The following is a 23,450-nucleotide window of genomic DNA, read 5'->3' on the forward strand; positions in this document are numbered from 1 at the left end:
AAGAATTGGATCTGTTAAAATACAGTTTTCTTGATTGGATGCTGGACTGAGGGAGAAACCATCTGAATGTTACTGTTTTGCCACTGCTTCACTGTGAGATTTTGTAAAAGAGAAATAACTTCTCTGTGTCCTATTTTCCCAAATGAAAAATTAGATGCATTGTGAAGCTAAATTCATTTTTATAAAGCACATGGAAACAGATGAAAATGCCGTATTAGTACTTAACTTTACTTCCATATTCATTTGTGTTAATATATTAGAATCAGGGGCTTGTGAGTTAAATATTTGGCCTCGCAGTCTGCCATTTGGGACAACGTACACAAAGAGTTTTTCATCTGGTTCCTTTTTTGATGTTTTCATTTGTTCTATTTCTCATGTCATAGTTCTCTTGATTCTGTAAACTTCGTGTTTAGCCCTTGCTGCTTCTTCCTCTGATACTAATCTACCAGTGTGTGCTAAGCATGGATCATAGTTCTGAGGAGAGGTACTTGCCTGCTAGTTTAGATAAAAACACTTTTAAATAATGTGATGGGATCTGTCTGTCCTGTTTATCTATATCTTTGTATTTATCCCTCGACGTGGGATTGGGACCAGTTCGTCTTCTTGAATTCATTGATTTAGCGCCTGTGTCCTCCTTAGTGCCTGTGTCCTCCCTTTCACTGTCTCTTACCTTAATTTGTAAATTCATTGGTTTAATGATTATGTTTGTCTATATATCAAGTCACTGTTTGAGATTACCCAGCTTTAAGCCTTAGCTGTTTGGCCATGCTCTCTTTGACCATGGTCCAAGTAGCGCTGAATGCAAGCCAGTTGCAGACAGCGAGCTGCATAACCATTGACAATAGGCTGGTCCTGGTAGTAAGCTCTAGCTTGATCTTATGAATTCCAGTTCGGATACACACAGTTTTTGGTCTGAACCTGATTTTGGACCTGAACCAAAGCTTGGAGAAGCACAAGCTCTCTTTCGCTTTTGAAAGAATGTATTTCTATTCAGCAGTAAGCTTAAGAACCCAGTTTTGCAGCATTTCAGAGGGCAGATATACTGATCAACATACTAAGTCAATGAATTGCTCAATATTTGCAGCAGTTAACACCAGTCTGTCTTTTTATGTCCGTAAAATTAGCGCTTTCCATTCATAATTGACTTGGGCTAGCCACATTGCAAGGCATGGTGTATTACAATGAGAGATCTTGGCTGCCCAAAGGCAAGGGAATTTGAATAGCAGAAAGGGAATGAAATAGTGTTAGGCATCATCATGGATTTAACCAATTGCCAGCACACAGTGAGCAATGAGTGGTGGCAGTGGCAGCAGCAAATGTGGAATCTTGTGGAGGAAAGGCATGAGTGAACTGGGGAGAGACAGGGAGCCTTTGTAATGCAGAAGGTAATTTCTTGGCTGTATGAGAAAAAGGAGCTACAAAGGGAGCACAAGACAGATATCTGAGGGTGAGGAGAAACTGCCACCTTGTCCAGCTGTCCATCCGTCAATGCTTCATTTTCTCCCTCCGTGTGGTAGAGCAGATATCATGACAAGTGCCTGAGTTTTGCAAATCTGTTAACTAAAAAACAGACCAACACTTTCCTAAAGGAGCACCTCTACCATATACTCAAAGCCCCACATTCCCATATATGCTAAATAGTAAATAATTGCTTATACAAAGGGTGAAAAGGTTCCTTCTTACCAAAAAAAAAAAAAAAAAGAGTTAACTTTGAGCAGTTGAAGAGGTAGGTGAAAGGGAACCATCTATTTGCAGGCAGATCAAGCTTGGCAGGCTGCCAACACAATCCAGACCTGTGAGGTAACTTTTTTAACACCCTTCTGTGCAGAGGTGTAAACAGCAGGTAGTACATGCATGACAAAGCATCACCTACTTTTGTGACAGTGCTTCATAAATACTGGAGGAAAGAATGCCTCTCCAAGCCAGTATTTGTCGCACGTAAATATTTGTAATAGTTGCTATGGCAGTTGTGAGGGGAAAGATGAAAATCAGAAAACAGTGGAAGCTGTCTGAAAACAAAGAAGTGTTTCCAGAGAGAATGCAGGAAGCTCAAGAACTGGAATTTTTATTCCCCTGAATTCTTGTTATAGGTATACAAAGCAACACCCACGTAAGAGTATCTTTATTATTGAAAGATAAAATAACTTATTATCCTGGTAATTAGATCAGATGCTAAAAGGTGGCCTTCATTAATTGTGGTTGCCATTTTTGACACCCATGAACCTACTTGATTGTGTCTGATACTTGTGTGATACACTTACATGTTTCAGAATAACTCATAACAGATCAGGAATCAGGGATAAAGTACTTAGGCACAGTATTTTAGTTGTGTTGGATGAGATTCAGTGTCTCAGCCTTGGAGTAATTCGATGCCTGCAAATGGGGTAGGAATAAGACATTCTGTCTGCAAGAATCATCCCATCACTTTTTTGATGGCAGCCACTTCATTAATCTTATTGTTGCCAGCATCCCCATGACATTTTACAGGGGGAACTCCCACTTTGAGTACTGAAAAAAATCTGAGCTGGGGGTGTGTAGACCAATCTTCCCATGACATTGAAACTTATTCCTCTCCAGACACTAATATTTAACATATTATATGCTTCTCCCTTTCAGAATAATAATCTGGATGTCCTCCACAAGCGTTACCTTTTGATTTTCAACTGTCTTAGGTATTTTTTTCCTACTGCTAAATATGAGGCTTTCTCATTTTCTGTTTCCATGCTACAGTAATGGATTCTTATAGAATAGTACCTTTGTTTAAAAAATTCTAGCTAGAATTTCTGATGATGTACAACTAACCACTGTGACAATGCCCTGTGTTTTACATAGCCTATTAGCACAGTAATGGTTAAGGACTTGTCACAATTTCCATTATTATAGTAAAACGTTATATTCAGGGATTTGGAACAAGGCTGTAAAAAGTAACTGTGGGCTGCAGTTTTACACAGAGAAAATTATTGTCACAAATGCTGAAAGCATCAGTCAGTTTGCTTAGCTATTTTTAAGCAGAGTGAGTGAAAAATTAAATATAGTAGTTCAGTGGTTTGAAACATTTTTTCACACTCGTGTGGAGCCACCACAGGTGTAAAACACCCATGGTCCTGATTTTTAGCTCTGAACATGTCTTTGTATTGCCTCAATGTCACAAAAGGAGCTTGAAGCTGCTTAAAATAGCGTAAAATTTCCAGGCACAACTGAATTTTCAGCTGACAGAGAAAGCCACCACTGCATGGAGGAGGGAGGAATCTTGCCCTTCTTCCTTAACTCTTTGAGCCCAGGGAGTGGAGCAGAAATACGAATACATCAAGGAAAGAACATCATATATTCTGGCTAAGTATGAGCAACTGATACAGATTCAGACAAGTCCCCTTCTTTGTACAGTGCTCTATTCTTCTAGCTCTATACTGCACACCGTTTTCTCCTTCAGGAACCTCGGTAGCTCAGCAATAGGGAAGTGCTTAAGAGCATCTGCCTTTCTTACACATAGATATGCCAATGTGTAAGTGTTTAGTGCAGAACTTAATAGCAAGGGGACAATATTTCCTTAATTTGTACTTTGATTTAATTTGACAGAATCAGTGTTCCAAAATACGTGTGGGGTGGGTGGATTCTGAAAATATTAAATGATTATGTTTTCAATTTGGCAGAGGTAGTTTCTCAGGAAGTGCAGTATTTAAAAAAAAAAAAAAAAAAAAAAAAAAAAAAAAAAAAAAAAGAGTAATTTCTAAATTTTTGCATAAGCCCCTATTTCATGGCAAATCCCACATTTTTTATCTAAACCAGGTAAATGTGTTAACATGTTTGGACATACCATTGCCCTGTTTGTAAAAACATCTTCCTGGCTTCACTTACAAATCCCAAATGCACGGGTGCAGCATATCTGGAAAACTACTCTTAAGTTGTTTTCCTAACATTTACTCTTACTTATTAACTTACAGCTCCTATTATCGCTCTGCTTCTGCTTCTCTTCCATCATGATATAGTATTTACTAATTATATTATTAATTATAATATCAGCACCTCATGTGAAAGGCAAGAAGAAATGGCATATGTGTATCCTAGCCCTAGGTCCTTGCTGTCTAATTACTGATATGGGGTAACAAGTGAGAACGTGTAAACACTGGATGGAAGGAAGTAGTTATATTGATACAAAGAATGATGTTGCACATGCTAGAAGGTGACAAATTCAACTGCAGATTGAATGCAGGAAATGGGCCACTAAAGCAGTGATTCGAATGTGCATTAAAGCATTTTGCAAAATATTCTGCATTTCATTAATATCTCACAATTTGAAGGAGATGGTTTTGTAAACCTCTCTCCCATTGTTAAACGTAGTTCCCTTTTATAAGCCACATTGTACTTAAGCTTTTAAAATGCATTCTTTTGCTATATGGGAGTGTGCGAAGTTGTTCATTAACAGTGTTCAGCCACACCTTGAACAATGCGTCCATCAAATATGAAGTCAGGCTGCCTTTTGTCTGTGGTGAATTCCTGTCTGTCATTTCTTTATTTAAAAAAAAAAAACCAAAAACAAAAACCAAAAAACCCCACCACTGACTGAAATACGAACGGATCATGTCCTATGGCCCTTGTTCAGGCAGGTTTTAAAAAAAATAAAACCCAAAACCCAAAAAAACCTGTTAGGGATGACTGAAGACTGCAGAATTATTCCCTGTGTTTTATATCAGTGACATGTTTTCTGGATGTTCTAGGTGACACTGTCGCCTCAGGAGAAATTCAAAATTACATGAGTTACATCTTCACTGGCAATAAAGCTGTTACTCTTATGGAAACATTTTTATATTGAATAGATTAGTTCATTCCTCTTTGTATTGTTTTTACTGTGAATATGATTAATATAGTAACAATAGTTGCTTAGCTGTAAGAAATTTTTTTTCCAAGGAAAAAAGAAAAAGCAACAATTTGCAGTGTCGCTTGATCTTGACAGATACCTAACAATAATTATTAGTAATATTTCTCTCGGGCTGGGCTGTTTTATCCATGGTTTTCCATTCTGTCAGCCTCTACTACCAAAGGGCAACAACATTAGTGTTCGTGGGAATATTGACTGTAGTTAGACCTGATGACTAGCAGTCCCTTACTTCTGGTGTCATTTCTTAGGCTGCATAACTTTCAACTTAAGTATGTTTCATAATTTTTCTATCAATAATATCTACCAGAATGGGGTTGTTAGGATTTAATTAATTATCTGTGAAGGGTCTTGAAGTCTGAAAGTAGCACGTGATCAAAAAATCTTATGACACTTACATACCTTCCTAAATTTATAGTAGAGGCTGCTCCTTCATCCAGATGTCTATCTAGATGTTTCATGGATCTTCACTGAGTAATTTGTCATTCTGTTATGTTACAGCACAAGTGGGACCACGTAGGCCATGGAAAGCTTAAGTCAGGCCTTAAGCACTTATTAATTCAGTTAATATTCCATGTCATCTAAAAGACTGTTTTATTGTTTTGCTGTATACTGTGCCAAATTTTCTTGAGGGTTAATTTTGCCAGAAAATGTGGTCAAGAAATCTAAACTGTTTGTGTAAGCCGTCAAGAAAGTAGTTGCATTTAGCAGTGTTAATGCATATAGATCTGGGCATGACTGGCTGTGGAGCACGGATGTGCTAATAGCTTATTTAGAAATATTGTTTCAGTATTTATTATGACCCAGCTAACGATTCAGCTTTAAACACTGCTACCACTGATAGAGCTGAGAATAGCTGATTTAAATTCACACATAGGAGATATTTCACTATTAATTTTAGCTCTACACTTTCAAATGAGGAAAGTCATATATGTAGGTTGTAAGGATGGCTATGAAAACTGGTGCTATGTTTTAACTGAGATCTTAGGAATTTTGCTTGCATATGTAAAAAAAGTGTACTAAAAAGTGAACTTAATGCCACCAAAACTGAAAACAAGGCACTTTGGAAAATATATGCTGATATACAACTGGCTAGAATTTCCTTCGTTTTGCAAAGCCACGAGCCACATGCATCAGCTCACCACAAAGTCATTAGGTCTTTTTAAACTCAGATGAAAAACATTAACAAATACCACAAAAGGCTTTAGTATGGCCCCTTTGTTCATTCACATATGGCAGTTTATAACTCCTGCACCACTTGGGTAGTGTGTTTGTTTAAGCTGCCTCCATCAGGCCAGCCCTGAAAGAACAAAAGACATCTTGAGCGATCCTAAGCAGGAAATGGGCTAATCTAAACATGGCTTGTGACACTATGAGTAGAATAGAAAGGGGAGGGATTGATTAGTCATTAATGTGCAATTGACTCCATATGGATGTTGCAATAATAAGGCCTTTTTCAGTGCAGTAGCGGAGTTATTGAATTAGAGGTTTATGTTTCCTCAGAGCTGACCTTGGGGAATTCCCTTTTGGTTCTTCTTGTTGATGTTTTAAAGAGAATGTAGTCTCGTAACAGGAAAAATAGAAGCCTTATCATAACCGAGTGTTACATGGAGGTAGCTAACCTGTGCTACAGTGTATTCCCACCTCTTAGTATTTACTTCACACATTTCAGAACCCTTGCAGGTGAAATATTTTAAAGCCCATTTAAATATTCCAGTATTTCATGAATCACTCATTCTTTTTCAGTTTTTTCCCCCTTTTCATTCACTGACCTGCAGCCTATAAGAAATGTTTGGCCCTCAAATTCCAGCTTTGTTTAGCATTTGGAATGAAAGCAGCTTAACAAACAGACTCTTTCCTGCAGAAAATTTGTGCCACTGTGTGACTACAGGCATCGCCATCCTGGAGCTAGCCATGTCTCCAAGTGGGAGCTAGCTTTGCCTAGTGATGACAAGACATTCCAGTAATGGCAACATTTATTTTGCCTCTCTTGCTGGTAATAGAAATTAAGAAAGACTTCTGTATGTAGATGGGGATGAAGAAGTAAGAGTCACGCAGGGAGCAAAACAGATAAATGTTACACTAACCTGCTACAAGTCACTTAGATTATAGCGAAGCAGTGATTTTTGTAACTTCTTCCAAAATTGAAATTGAACTTAATAACTCAAAATAGTAGTTAAATTATTATTCTTGTATTCTAGACTTCCCAAAGCTGCTTTTCTCATTCTGTTATTTCCAGATTTGCGTTTTTCTATTTGATTTGAAATATTGCTGTATCTTTTACAAAGGTCGTTTTTTCATGCTCCCTGTTTTTATTGCATTTTCATGTTTACGAGCAACCCATCTCTAGCAGTAAAAGAGTGACTCCTGTTTGTATGTTCATTAGGTTCTGGTCTCCGTAATGCAAGCTGCTAGTTGTATTACCACAGACAGGGCCAGATATTTTGGAGGTCACAAGCAGTCTTTTCCAAAGCAGACCAAAACGTCATCTCAGCTTAATGAATAACTGATGATAGGAACTTTACTACTAACCAGTCACTTTTACACTCGGAACCTAGAAAGGTTGTCTTTGTTTCTATACATCTTGTCTTGGTATATGTCTGTAGAAGATGGTATGCAGTATACTCTCTTGAGAGCCGAAGATTCATTAGCTGGGGGGAGTCAAAGGAAGTGTGTCACTTCAAACATGAATCAATGGCCAGAGTGTGAAGAATAATTAAGGAAAAACAGTGTGACTGATAAAAATCTCTTTCTCTTTGCTGTCACTTCCTTTCTCTTTCTTTCCTCATGTTTTTGTCACCCTTTTTCTTCCTCTCTTCTATCATGTTTATTATTGTTTGCATTCTGGTAGCAAGTAAAGGTCCAGTCTGAGGTTTTGGTGTGGTAGATGATGTATAAAATAGAAAGTAAAACCACATAGGATTAACCCTAATGTGGCCAAGGTTTCAGGGAACACTGGAAGATACGGTGCCTTCCTAAAATTCATGTCATTATAAATGGTGAGAAACTCAGATAAAGGCAGAAATGGATAAATAAACAAACCATACAACAGTGGTTATTTTATGTTTTTTTAACAATTTAATTCATGTGAAATTGTTTATCTTCCCTGTTGATCAGATTCTTTTCTCTTCCGAAAGAACAGGGTTCCCTGCACTGTCAGTAGAGAGCAATCAATCTTTTGTGGAAAAAAAATATTTTTGGAAATTACTTTAATGAAGCTGTAAGATCTTTAGATTCATTCTGCAGTGTTTTTTAACTCAGTATTGTCCTCAGAGTCTAGTCTGGAATCCATCTTCCACAGGAGAGTTGCCTGCCATGTATCCCCCAAAAGTGATCATTCTCCTCTAACCTGCTTTTGGTTTTAAATCATCAAAGTCATGACAAGTTGAGGAAATGCAAAGCATCTAGGATGTGACACACTCTGTCCACGCCCTCAGAAGCTTAAAGTGTTCCTTTGAGGACAGCCCTAGTCTTTAGGCCAAAGAGCAGACTTCTTTGCCCACTAAGCTATTAGGGTAGCCAAACAGTACTGCTTTCACAATAATTTTTAGTTCTGACCAAAGTCTTCATTCTGAAAATCAAAACCTCTTGAGATGGCAGTCTGAACTGTAACTAGCAGATAGAGCATTAGACTCCATAAAGAGACAATTACCAACTTTCTCCTCTTTTCTCGCTCTTCATTTTTATTGCATCTTTTAATTTGTGGTTATTATTTATTAGATTTTTCTGAAAATATTTTCAGAAAGAAGTAAAACACCTACTTCTTTGCAGTTGTATGCGTTTTTTCTTTAAAAATTTCAGACATCTCCAACCTTTGTCAGTACTGTAACTATCACAAAAAAAAAAATCCATACTTTGTAAAACCTATTGAAATTGTTTACATAGGGTACAATACTGTCTAAATATCTGACTGACAGGATGAAGTACCTAAGAACAACCAGTTTGAAAGCTTATCCTTACGTGTTTCAACTTGTAAGAGTTCACTGAGCCATATGTGCTTTTTATATCATTAGCGCCTCACTTCTAAGCTAAAAAGGTACTGAGACTTTCTGGCTCCCCACATGGAATCAGATGCTAATAGAAGTATTTTCTTGTAATGCTTTATTTGCTGAATATAATTCTGTAGTTCTGAGACAGTTAGAAGAACATGGAGATTATGTTACTTTAGCTATTTGCAGAAATTAATTTTGCAGATGCTTTTGTGATGGCCTGTGGGTCAACTTGCAAATGTTCCCCTAGAGATCAAGCACAAAGAACATCAACATTTGGGCTGCTTTTTCAAATCCTGCAAGAATGGACTTGCTTGAAGCAGATGCAGCCAGAGCTTCTTGGCCTTCTTGGGATGGTTGTAATTTATTACTCTAAGTAAGAATCGTTTTCTTACATAACCTTTCTCTAAAAACAGATCATTTATGGTGGGTTTCTTCTTTTTTTTTTTTCATTCTATCTAAATTATATCCAGATTAAAAAACTGGCCTGTAATCTTGATATTAGTAAAGGTGCTCAAAAGGGCTAAAAATAAGCTCCTCAGCCACAGAGAGTAAGTTTCCTTTGGGAAAGTAAAAGAAGGAAAATCATCATATGGATACAAATATGTCTTCTTTGCTGAGCAGAGTAGCTGAATAACAAATGTTTCATCAATAATAATTTAAATTTTTTCATTTGTCACCAACTTCCTAACTGTCCACATACTAGTTACAGATTTTATAGTATTATTTTAAAAGATGGAACAACCATTACATGATATATTTTATTTTTCTCAAATTATATAGCTGTTTGTCTCAATAAAAGTTTCAGTGGTAATTTACTATGTTTGTAATGTCTTACAGTTTCACAATAAATACATCCTCTCTCAAAAGATGGTATTTTTGATAGGCATGTTCCAAGCCTTCTGACCACAGTGGACAGAGCCTCATTAACCATACACACACTAAACTGGTCCTACAGGCAAGTCACTCAGCAAAACTACTGTTCCTTTTTGCAATAAAAAGCTGACTGCAGCTGCAACCTTCTGTAAATGCCGGACACCTGTAGCGCGGTACTTAGAACAGTATTGAAATAGTTTTGCATCTCACATTTGCCACAAACCTGTCGTCTTTTATGTGAAGGCACGTTAGTATATAAATTGCCAAATTGGTGTCGGTTGTAAAATAATGGCATTGGAGGCATCATAAATTACCTTGGTGATCCTCAGGAGAAGACACTGCCATGTACGAATGAGTGTTTCGCTCTCAGGGTAATGTATGTCTTCATCTGGCCCAGTAGTCAGCATATTGCCCTATGTTGATGGATATAGTCAGCTTGAAACTACACTACATTTCACTGCACAATAAACATGGCTGTCAACACCATATAAAGCAAAATCAATTTATCCTGTATGGTCAGTGCGTTTTAAATGAAATTAATGTACTGTGGACTGGTGGCAAAAAGGTAGTGTATTAGTTATGCATCCTCTATTTTAGGACTTTTTTCATGTAAATGTATTTCCTATCCAGAATTTTTTTAATGGTATACCGAACATACAGTGTTTTCTCACTAAATTAGGGAATTGAAGTTTTTGCACAATTAAAACCTTTGAGTCAGTCACTGAAATCAGTAGGTCTGCAGTGTTTTACTTAGTGCAAAGAGCTAATCTTATATTACTTGGCATATAAATCCATACTGGGAGTTTACAAAAAAAGAGGCCTATTGCTGTGCTAATTTGTTGTCAAGTGCCTTGCTTTTGCGAGGTATTGAATTATATGAACAGTTTGATGAGGCCAAGACTAAGTATGTCACTCTCCCACTGCAAAGACTTTTTGCCTTTCCTTTATAGCTAAGGTATAACCCTAAAAAACATGTTTTCTTCACAATTGCACAAGTTTTTCTGGTAAAAGCATGTCTTATCTAGGCTCAGTTTTCTCTTTCTCCTGCATTCACTAGTTTTACACCTCATATTCAGCTCTGTGAACTCAAAACCCTAATGAAGCTTTGCTGGAAGCAGGGCTGGATGCATTCGAAAATACTTGCATGTACAAGTTGAATCGATGGGGGGTGTTGGCAGGACATACATTAAAGCACAGCAGGCATGGAGAAGCTGCAGTGCTTGTCTCCCGTTCCAGAAGCTCCAGGATGTTGTGAATGTACCTGTTGAAGGCAGACCGTTTTATTACATGTATGCGATGGAATTCTCCAAGACACATCTAAAATTCAACTAAAGAGGGTGTGGCTTTAAAATGTTCAGCTCCAAATATAATCAGATCCATACAACTAGCAGCATGTACCTGGTGTACTATATGATTTATTTTATGCAATGTTTGACGTGCTCCACTGCTCAAGCAGCAAAGTCATTGTAAATTACTTGTGTGAGCAGGTCTACATCAGTCTGGATTCTCAAGTGTAACTTTTATGTGAGTTTTGTTGAGCATTCAGAACACGTATGCTGTTAAAGTCCCAAATGGAAACTTTTTCAAGTCTCCATACCTTAACTGGAGAAATACCAGTGCAATTTGGTTCTTCACTCAGATGTTGATGCCTTCAGCTGGGTCAGCCTAATCAATTACACCGAAATCACTGCATATCCTTTCTCTCTCTGTCTCTCTCTCTCATAGATGTGGCAGCAAAAAGAGAGAGAGAAAAAGAGAATGAGGCTAAAATAAACACAGCACGGAAAGCGCTTGAGTAATCCTCGTAATAATGTTTTGCATCCATCTTGTTTCTTCCTGCCCTGACATTACAGGAAGTAAAGCAATGAATGGCTCTGCAGCTAAACTACAGCAGTATTATTGTTGGCCAACAGGAGGTGCCACTGTGGCTGAAGCGCGAGTCTACCGGGATTCGCGGGGCCGAGCCAGCAGCGAACCGCACATCAAACGACCAATGAATGCTTTCATGGTTTGGGCAAAGGATGAGCGTCGAAAAATTCTCCAAGCCTTCCCTGACATGCACAACTCCAACATTAGCAAAATCCTAGGTAAGTGCCAGACAATGAGCAAATTGTGACTGTGAACCAAAACCGAGGGAAGCTTAGAAGGCTCTGCTTTAGCAGTGGCGATTGGCAGAGATCAGTTACTTCTGCGGCCCTGGGAAGCTGAGGGTATTTATCCTGTGACGCAGGCTAGTTACTTCCTTCTTGGATATGCAGCTTCTCTAGTTTGAGGACATATCTGCACTGAAACTGGAATTGCTGAAATGTATACAAATGAAGAGTCATGGGTTGTTTTCATTTTCATTTGCTCCCTCTTCCCTTTCTGCCTCTTCCCTAACACTTTTTTTTTCAACAGCAGAGTTATAACATGCTTTAAAGACTTAGCAGCATTCAAAAGAAATGCTGCTGAAACCTGTTGCAAGACTGTATCCTGACAAAAGGTCTAATTGCAAGATCCCATTAGAAACCACCTGAATGCAAAATTGTACTGCTAGAGTAAATATGGGGAAAGATTAATAAAGTGCAAACTTGAAATCAAAGGTTTACGTCAGACAGTGCAGTGTCAAAGAAAGAAGCCTGGCACAGTTCAAAAGACATATACATCCATACCTTCTCGCGTGCAAATGCTGTTTGATTCAAAATGTAATAATGTTCAAAACGCTAAGCACTAGTATCATACAATTAAAATATTGCTTAATTAAAAGACACCATAGTTAATATTTAATTTATATAGATTGGGACTATTGGGGAATATACCATAGATTATATTTTGCCACTGTGCAAATAAATGGGGTCATTTTTGAAAAATTTTTATTTGCGTTTTAAGATGTCTCCAGAGAATAAGAAACATACGTGAGAATGAGTGGTGAAATGTAAAAACCTCTTATTTGCTTTCTGAGTCTTTGAAGTGAAAGACAGATTCCAAATGTAACTTGTAATAAATAAAAATAAAAATCAAGTTTCCTCTGTAATCTTTTTATTGTAAACTTTGAGTTCAAATACATTCTTACCGAAGTTTGTTGCATGTTAGTTCAGAGGCAAGAATACATAGAAATAAATGTTACTTTGTCCTGAAAGTTCCAAAATCTTAGTTAGTACTTCTCATATTTTTGTCTAGCATATAAGTAAGTTATATGAATAGCCTTTCAGTTTTGTATAAAACCTGCACTGTTTCAGTGTTGGCAGCTGTAGGGAATCTATATTATTTGTGTGCATTCTGTGAAAAAGCTATTAGGAGCATAGTAACTGTATTCATTAAAATGTAAACTTCCAGCATAAATATTTCAGAAGTGCCAGCAACTGAGTGTTTGTTAACCATAGAATTAACCTGTCAGTATCTGTTCCGCCACTAATACATCTATGTCCATATAATATCTGTGCAACTTTTCCAGGACAATGAGAAAAGAGACTGAAATATTAGAACTGACAGAGAGTACTGCTGGCTACGGATAATATTTATACAACTTTTCCATTTGTTGATGTATGAAAAATCTTGGTAAAAGAATAGCTTCCACCCACGTTTACCACAGCTGTAATCGTTTTATTCATCTAAAAGCATCAAAAAGCTATTTTCTGCATTTCTTATCCCCTGCAAAAAAATCCCTTGTCTATTCAAGTGTTTAGATAGCTCCTTATAAACAATGCAAGAGCTCTGAATAATTTTTCCTCTTCCTGTGTACCCTTTTTAAACTTTTTTATTGGTGCAGCTTTCAATGAGTTTACAGTACCTGAAGTGGTGCATATAATTACAATGTGCTTTCTGTTTTTCTTTTCTTTTTTTTTTCTAAATATAAGTTTGTTAAATGTAACTTTCACAGTGCAGTTCTGTGCATTTATTCCATGTGGCCAGAGGATAATACACATAATAGGATTTAAAATATGGTAAGGTGCCAATACTATGCCAACCCTATTTCAGAAGATTAGTAAATTTAAGACACCCAGACAGCAAGGGATTTTTTATAGCTTTGTTGAATCTACAAGGGTTTGATAACTTTTTCTTGCTGCATAGCAAGGCATGAATATCTATTAGTAGGAGTTTATAAACCAAATCCTTATAAAATTATCAAAGAAGCATGTGTCCCTAGGCAATACATTAAGCTTTTAACAGTAAAAGTATGGTTGTAGACCTTACTTAACTTAATACTATGTGTGGTATTACAAAGGTGTAGAATTATTCACAGATTAATGCTCGTATTGTAAAAAATTAAATAGTCTGTTTTGCAGCATGAGGTTGAGAGTTTGAGAAATAACTATTGACTCTAAGTGCACCTATTTCATAGGGATTTACATGCAACGTCTTTTAAGGTGTCTCAGGTTGTGCATCCCAATATATGTACTGCCTGATGTAAATTCAAATCAGTTTATTTAATTGACTTCTTTAAAATCTGTTTATTATGGCAAGAAGGCATGTTGAAATGTGTGTGTAAAGCTAAACCTGCTCTACTTGAGTACTCACAAATGTTTTACATTAACAGGATCTCGCTGGAAGTCCATGTCAAATCAAGAGAAACAACCTTATTATGAAGAGCAGGCACGGCTAAGTAAAATCCACCTAGAAAAGTATCCTAATTACAAATATAAACCTCGACCAAAACGTACCTGCATTGTTGATGGAAAGAAATTGCGTATTGGTGAATACAAGCAACTGATGAGGTCTCGAAGACAGGAGATGAGGCAGTTTTTTACCGTAGGGTGAGTACTATTGTTGTCATTGTTTTCAAAGAGAGAGGATGCTGTTTAAAACCAAATAGACTTATCTGTTTAAGTCACTGACTAGTGTCATTTACAAGGTAAGGATTTGAACCTGTAAAACCTTACTGAAACCATGAGATATATCATGCAATATGGAGCTGTCAGCTTGCCACTGAATGCTGATTATGAGACCGATTGTGGAATTCTTAAGTCAAAAGAAGTTGTTTCCCATTAGCGGGAAAGGTTTGAATCATGTCTTTTGTGAGATATTAGTAAGCTAATCCATTCTGGGTTAGTAATGACTCCCGGATCATTTCCTAAGTTAAGACAAGAACAAAGAGAAAAACAAAAAAGATTATTCTCATGTAGAAGGAGGAGTCAGGAGAGGGAAAAAAGGGAAAAGGGACAGGAGTAATAGCAGTTTCATTAAGAACACATGAATGAATGATATCATAGCATGAGGCTATCAGGAATTTTGTTATAGAACTGTGGAAAAAATACTTTTTTAAAAATAAATGTTTTAGGAATAGTCTTTCAAGATATTCAGATAGATATTTCAAGATATATAGATAGATTGGGGAGATTTACAACTCGGAATATATGACTCAGAAAGATCCTGGCACAATTTTAAAAATGTTGTGTGGTTTTTAACAGCATTTCCTCTAGTCTTCAGCAGAGAAAGCAGCTCTGTGAAAGATCTACAGGCTAAAGATAACAAAAGTCCAGTGAAACAACTGCACCATAACTGATTTCTCTCCCCGGTTTTTTTACGAGTTAATCTTGTGATGCTCAGTGCTCTAACACAATGTTTCTGGTGGTTTACAGGGCCTAAAAGCTATCTCCAGTGCCAGCCTTTCCAAATTCACAATGTTCTGCTTATTTCTCTAATCACAATAGTCTCCTTTTGTTGGGTACTTCGCTACCAGATAATTGACCTTGACGTCGATTATGTGTCCTCATTTTTGGCTTGGAATGCAGAACTCCTGTTGCAGTCAATTATTTTGTAGTACAGCCTGCAACAATGTGGGCTCTTTCTTCAATCAGCAAATAGGAGTGGGTTTGATACCTCGAAATAGCCTTCCAGTCGATGGTTTAACATTGTTTTTCAATTGTCACTCTCAGTGAAATTGTTTACTAACAGGCTTCCACCAAAACTGTATTTTTACAGCACATCACAAATTATATTCAGATTGAGGGATTAAACTCTAGTTTATGTCTTCCAAAGCAGATTGACAGGCCAAATCACATATAGACAAGAAATGCAAAAGAAATGCCAAAACAGCAGTCTGAACAATTTGAGAATTGTTTGCTAATTCAAAACAGCGTTAAGCACTAGCATTTTACACATTGGAAGCAGTGGCTAAATATGGAGGTGAATACAGAGGACAGATTTAAGAAACTTCCAGAAGTGCCTACTTAGAAGAAAAATATTGTGATTTAAAAAAATAAAAATAATGAAAACTATTCAGAACTTAACTGCTATTGCAACCTAAATATAACATATTTTTCATATATCAAACAGCATGACCACAAAGACCATGAGACATTTTCTTGAAAGGATTGGTTCTAATTCACATTTATGTTAAAGTCCACTTCATCATGCTCAAGTCCACTTCATCATGCTCTATCCCTGTTGAAGAAGTTTTTAAAGTAAGAGTAAATTACCTTCATGCACTTATATAATGATGCCGTGGACTTTAGCAGAAACAGCGACTTCTAGTTATGTAAGTGATGAAAAAGGGGGCGTAATGGATGTGTTCAATAAAGGTGAAAGGAGATCCCTGTTGCAGTTCAGTATGAATATAAATTTTGATACTGAGGAAACACAGTCTGTGATCTTAAATAATTATTTCATGGCTTTCCTTGACTTCCCACTGTTGCCCCAGATTTCCTTTTTCCCTAAAGAAAGAATTAAAACAGAATTCTTGGAAGAGACCAAACAAAAAAGGTGGAAAAACCAGAACAGGACAGCTTTTCTGAACTAAAACATAAAACATGGCATCATTTATTTCAGCAGAATAGTTTGCTGAGTAATAAAAAGCAATATTTCATCCAAATCAGATTATAATTAAGTTAAACACAGCATTTGAGCCCACCAGCTTCTTAAACATACTCTTCCTTGTCTTTAATGTAACAACACATAAAGCGTCAGGTGGAACAGTTTTCCTGTATACCTTGTATACCCATCATTTTTCCACTGTTTTGATGGAAAAAATGGCATAAACTGTCCTTCAGAACTGTAGACACAAGAGGTTTGAGATGCATTCTTTTCAGAATGAAATAGGAGACAAATGTGGGTTTTATGATTGAATATGTTCTATGTTTACAGTAAATATCTCAGTATAAGATAGAAAACAAAAGTACGAAACAGACTCCAGTTAAATGCGCCAAAAGCTTCATACTACTTGCAGTCCTGCTGTTTTTTGAGTTGGTTTTTGTTTGGTTGGTTTTTTTTTTTTTTTGAAGAAAATACCAATAAACTTGGGAATAGGTATGCCAAAACAACCAAAAATTAGCATCGCAGAATAAAATAATCAATAGGAGATGTGTGAAGGAAAAGGCAGACCTTCAAAACAGGTGGCTAGAGGAAAGGGTAAATAGCCAGAAAAATTATATTCTTTCATGTTTGTGTTTGGCATTCTGTTAGGCCAAGTGTGCGTTTATGGCTTAAGCAACCCAGTAAGGGATAGCTCCTGTCAGGTCCCTTGGATGAGCCATTGGCTAGCCCAGGATGATCTTGCCAGCTTTGTACAACTAAAACGCTCCCCCCACCACAGACATAGAAAGAATTTTACACTCCTTGAACTTTTAAGATGCAAAACTTCATACTGCTTATTTCAGTGAGCCACATTCTTTGATAAACATTGGTAAGATGCACAAAAGTTTTTTAGAGAATCTCAATAGACAAACTAGCCAGGCTTTAAAATAAAATAGAGAATTAAGCTAATGAATTTCCACGTTCTGTTCTGATTTTTGAACAAAAGCTTCCAAAGAACTGAATGGGAGTGAGGACTTCTTGGAATATATTGGGCAGGAAATTCATGTTTTTGAGATAAATGTTGTATGTGTGATAGATCCTCACAAAATCTAGGAACTGGCAAGTATTTTAAAGAACAGAGTGGAACTTAAAATGTGCTTAGGCCTTCTATTGCATTGCTACATGAATGAATTTTGTTCCAAATAAGGCAGATAATATATGGAAATAATTCATGTATATTAAAAATGTGCTGGTTTTAATCTAGTAGAAGCCAAACCTGAAGCTATGTCTTTAAAATAATTGAGTTATTTTTAATAATCTAATTATTAATGGGAAGTTGTGAATAACTTCAGCATAAGTTAATCCCTGGACAGACTTCAAGCGATTTACAATTTATCGTCAATAGTACTTTTTTTGTAATGCATAAATAAATGTGAACTAACAAATGGATCATATATGAACCATAAATTCAGACATTTTAAGTTGAGTCTGCTTTTTGTTGCCTTGTCTTACAAAAATAATTCAATTCTCAGTCATTTTTACAGTCTAATATATTCTAAAGTATATGATATATACATTTCTCTGCAAAACAATGTAAGCGGTAACATTTTTTTGTTTTACCAGTGTAAGATGTTTAGAATAAAGCCTTTATAGTGTTCATAACTACTGTACACACATAGTCTGTACGTTGCTATGGTTTTGAATAAGGCTGTAATATTATACTCCTGTAGCTCGAACTTAAAGTAAGTAAGTACACAATGGGTGCTTTTGTGAGATTTACTGTTATTTCATTCCTTATGGGAATGTATGTTTCAGGGATGTGTAGCATATAAGCATTTTCCTTAATGCAATGGACTGTGCTTCAGTCGTTTAAAGAGCTGTCAGAAAATAGTTGGGAAGGGATCAGAAAACAATGGTAATTTGCCAATTTAAATGTTTAGCTAGTTTTGCAAAAGTCAAAAGTGGAATGTTCTCCAGGAAAATCGTAAGAATATTAATGCCACAAACTAGTGAGCAGGTCAATTGGTCTAAGAATTTTTATGTTACCTCTTTTTTAATATTTACCTAACTATTTTGGCCCCAGACCGGACAGACATGTTAGCCCTGCTGGCAGGGCAGAGAGGCAAGTGACCTGTAGTAATTGGCCACATAAGGATTTCTTTGGCAGAGAGGAGATGGTGGAGACAGGAGTGGTTTGAAGCCAGAGTATGTAGCCATGTGTCACTTCCTCACAGATCTGAAGAGATAGAAAGATTAATGTTGGGTTCTGGAAATCTTAACCAAGCAGACAACATCCTTGCCCAAAACAACGTCAACTGAGCTGAATTGTAACCTGTAGCTTGTAGTACAGTATGTCTTTGTCTCCTCACTCCAAGGTCCTATGATAGGCAGAACTTTAGCTAGATACGAGGATTAAACATGCAGAATTTAATTTTATTAAAAGTTCCATCAACATGAATGCATTTAAGAACATAAAATAAAAGAAGTAATAATGGCCAGAGTCATAGGTTAGAAACTCCAGCTCTTCCTTTTGGGGAGAGTCATTAGAATTTAAATAAGTGCTCTGATTTCATCCCCCCCCTCCCCATCCTATAAAATTTAATTACTTAGAAAATGATAACACTCATCTCCAGCAACATTTTAAGATATCACAAACTATATGGATGACATATGTTACTTAAGTAAGGCTTTCTGAGATGTAATGCAGCAATTTGAGCAGAATTTACAGTGACAACATGATCAGCTCTAAATAATAACAGGGCTCAGTGAGAGGTAGGTGTTCAGTAACCGGGGGTGTGTGGGATGCCCATGTTTAAGTGCTAGCAAAATTTTGCTAGCAAATGCGTAGCAATTTGAGACACTTCCCATTTAGGTGGTACAGTTACAACATGTTTACAGTTCCACAGTGAGATATAGGTAATTTAAAGCTCACATTATTTCCCACTCAGCAACAGGCACCCACACCACATTTGATTTTTGTTTAACATGTAAAAAACTGCATTTATGAATGAGAAATTCAGTAAGCCTTTAACTTTCCAATCAAGTTCTTTACCAGTTAGATTCATTCTATAGTTGGCCATGCATTTGGTGCGTACTCAAGTAAAAGGTATCTCTGTAAATTCTGCTTTATTAATTATGCTCAGATGGCTATTTACACTTTGAAATGGGTGGTACTTGGACAAATATACTCTGCCCTGCTGAAATGTGGATACGCAGAAGAGTTTTGCTTGCTTGATAAGCATTTGAAAGGACACCTGAATTTCTTAACTTAGTCTGTCCTTCAGAGCTTAACACTGACAACTATCATTTTATCAAGACACCTCACAACCCTGCCCAAAACAATTTTTTTTCCTTCTTCCCGCCTATAAAAAGGCAATTTGCTTAAAAAAAAAAGCAAACTTTTTTTTTGGGGGGGTGAGTTATGTTGGATATTAGGGTTCTGATCCTTAGTGTAATCTGTAACACAACAGCAGTTTGCACTCAATCATTCTTCGAGTATATTCTACAATTCTTTTCAGAAGAGTTGTAAAAACAAGTTTTCTCAAAACATCTTTTGCCATTAATATTGTGGAGATGTTTGCTGAATGACTGGGCATGCTTTGTTTTGTGAATTTATTTATTCTAAGAAATATCAGAAAAAAAGATTAGTACCAGCAATTGTTCGATGGGCAGATTAGAGAGAATTGTGTGTGGCCTGGTGACAGCTATGTAGAATTTTGCTGTGCCCATGTGTTTCTTTTTCCTTTGCTTTGTGGAAACAGTCATTAATGTGAATATTTTCTCTGTCTAAAAGTTGTGGAGGAGATACATGTGGGTTTTTAACAGTAATAGGTTACATTCCTGACCACATGCAATCCTAAAACAGGAATGTTCCCATGTGAGGTAGCCATTCAGTTTTACGGATAAAGTATTGAAAGACGTTTGCTGAAAATCACTTGGAAACAAATACATTGGCTGAAAATTGTTTTCATAGAACATTTATCAGACCATTTAAAAAGTGAAAATTTAGTGAAAAATCCCTAGCTGTTTGTAAATCACCTGCAAATCATCATTTGCAAACGGGAGTATAATGGCTGTGTCAAATGAATTACCGCAATGTTTTTGCTTGCTGCTAGCCAGGTGTACCACACTTACAGAACAGATGTTTGAATTTCCCAAGCAGTGCACAGGCTTTAGCAGTTGGGTTTGCAGTACCAGCAGTGATGGTACTACATGCTATTTTAGTGTGACCTTACACAGAGTGTTGATTGACTGCATCAGTTCCCAAACCTGAAGGACTTTGTTTTCCCAGTAACTCTGTAGCGTGATATTTATCAAAATTAGAGTTTGATCAATGAACAATAAAGACTCAACAGTTAGGGTCTTGTAAATAAGCTTTACATTATTTTGTGTATTGATTTAGCCAGTGATTAAGGATTTGTGAGACACTGTTTTATGGAATGTCCTTTTGAATTTTAGCATACAGTGACACAGTGGTCAAGAAGTTACAGACGTGTTAGGCTATTCAAACACATCTGACACTCTCCTGCTAAAATTATATAATAGTATTCTAACACTTGGGTCAATATTGCTCTAAAGAAAGTTGGGAATACCTTGGAATACATGATTCTTTCAATAGATTGCATACATGCGAACAGGCATGTATGTTCAATAACTAGTCAATCATCATCATGGCTTGGCTTTGCGGACGAAGGTTTGGGAAGGGCTTTACCCATGCTTACTGCAAGCGCGAACTAGTCAATACTAAAACAGCATCTTCCAGGGCACGTATTTCTGGTACTGGAGTATATTCATGCAGCGTTATGTCTGAAGTACGATGGAGAATCTGTTCCTTCACACAAGTTAGATCCCTTCTTTTTCTCTTAGCTTTACTAAAGGCAGCGATCCAGAAATGAGAATAGTTGTATGAGTATTTTAATATAGAATGTATGGTTTTTAGTTAATTAACCCAAATGTAAGGCGTAGATTTAATTAATTTGTAACCAATAAGGGCTTGACCACAGAATGGGTTCACCAACCTTTACTCAGCAAAGCATTTGAATATACATACATGACTGCAAGAAGAGACATTGCATCACTTCGTACTACTGTGTACATGCTTACCGTAAAGCTTGTGTTGAATTTCTTGACGGGAAGTGATATAAGCCTATTTTGGTTTCAATGTGGTATTGCTTCAGTATGTTTAAAATCACACACAGATGAAAAAGACATTACATAGTGCAAAATTAGATATCAGAAGGTAAGATGTGTCACAAGTAGAGGCAGTGCACCCTTAATTGAGGCTTCCCATGTATTTTCATTGTCAAAATAAATCAGGTCCGACATTGAGCCCTCTGGAGGAAGTCTTAACTTCTGTAGACTGTTCATTACCATAGAAAAAAGAGAACATTTGTTCTTTATTTAAAGTACTTTGCTTCAAAAACTCAGCTTTACACATTAAATCCTGAAGAAAAAAATGGCATTCTGATCATGCATTTAAATAAAAATCAAAAGCCAGCAATAAGATATCAGAAGTATTTCTTAGCGACATAGGGGTCTACCTAGTACTTTAATAGTAAATTACCTATTTGCAGTTAGACAATATTACTTGGTCACCTGTCTGCCATTTTAGGTACTTACAGGTAATCTTGAGGTCTCCTCATTTACAGAAGCTCTTGTCAGGAGTCTGAAGGATTTAGATTTTGGATACGTGATGTCTACAGTAGCAGTTAGGCATCACACAGTTTGCCTCAAACCTTTTGATGATCTCTGTTCAAGTGCTAGTTTGCAGTATGCTTAAATAAACACATAAAATACAGAAAAGAATGAATGGCTGCTAGTTACTGAACGGTTTACTCTGCAGTTGTCCCTCGGGGGAGCTAAGATGAACCAATACCATATGGGTCTGGACTGTGAACACCAGAGGAATGCATGGAGTCTTTCTAGGAAACCACCCGCCTTTCTTTCATTTGGACTTGCAGGTCTTCCCTCCTCTGAACACAGGAAGTCATGTTCCCCTCTTGTTTTTCCTTCCAGACAACAGCCTCAAATTCCAATCACCACAGGAACGGGGGTTGTCTACCCTGGTGCTATTACCATGGCGACTACCACGCCATCGCCTCAGATGACATCAGATTGCTCGAGCACCTCTGCCAGCCCTGAGCCCAGCATCCCCGTCATCCAGAGCACTTACGGTATGAAGACAGACAGCGGAAGCCTTGCTGGAAATGAAATGATAAATGGAGAGGATGAAATAGAAATGTACGAGGACTATGAGGATGATCCCAAATCAGACTATAGTAGTGAAAACGAAGCCCATGAGGCAGTCAGTGCCAACTGAGGAGTGTTCACAGAATTAAAGTACTCAGACTCTTTTGGGTTTTTTGGGGTTTTTTTTTGAACAAAAGTTCTTAAAGAGCCTGCATGCATGTGTGGCTCCTACAGTAACATCAGCAGAATGGTCTTAAATGTTTCTTAACGTGTGAGACAGATTGTTTCCCTAATTTTTCATGAACTTGGGTTGTTTTTGTTTGTTTTTGTTTTTTTAATTTAGATGAAGACATATATTAAATATCAGATGTCAGGACTTGAAAACTTATATGAATCAATAGCTGTCTTACAAGTCTTACCTTTTGTCTTTTTCCGTTTGGATGCTGATAAAGGTTTAAGTTACTGTTTTGGATGGGGGTTATACATTCTCACTCAGGTATGCTGTGCCAGCCTACAGGTTGTGAATGTGTTTTTATTCTGGATTATTTTAGAAAACAAAAACTGCAGATTTCATATTGTGAAACAGAACAAGTCCGCAAGTGTGCACATCTGTGCATCGTAGCTCGTCTTTAAAAAAATAGTCTCTGAATTCCATTTTTCCATATGTATAGCTGAACTTCTGATGTGCCAAACTTTTCATAACTTTTGAATCTTAACATTTGAAAAAAAAGTCTTAAAGGAGACACTGCAAAGTCTTAGACAATCCTTGGCATCTTAAAATATATATATATATATATATAAAAAACCTAATT

The 23,450-nt window shown here is 36.8% G+C and overlaps 1 protein-coding gene across 1 annotated transcript in view; it reads left to right on the forward strand.

The window, feature by feature from the left end:
• The window catches only part of SOX6 (SRY (sex determining region Y)-box 6), a gene marked incomplete at its 5' end in the record, with an annotated part of 59,471 nt that extends 36,703 nt beyond the window's left edge, over positions 1-22,768 (forward strand). The window contains 3 exons of the mRNA XM_010145733.1: positions 11,592-11,825; positions 14,255-14,471; positions 22,465-22,768. Coding sequence (XP_010144035.1) covers positions 11,592-11,825; positions 14,255-14,471; positions 22,465-22,768 — 755 coding nt within the window. The remainder of the gene's footprint in view (positions 1-11,591; positions 11,826-14,254; positions 14,472-22,464) is intronic.
• Between the last annotated feature and the right edge of the window lie 682 nt (positions 22,769-23,450).

The sequence above is a fragment of the Buceros rhinoceros genome, unplaced genomic scaffold (assembly GCF_000710305.1).
Source record: "Buceros rhinoceros silvestris isolate BGI_N320 unplaced genomic scaffold, ASM71030v1 scaffold11831, whole genome shotgun sequence".
Classification (NCBI taxonomy): Eukaryota; Metazoa; Chordata; class Aves; order Bucerotiformes; family Bucerotidae; genus Buceros; species Buceros rhinoceros.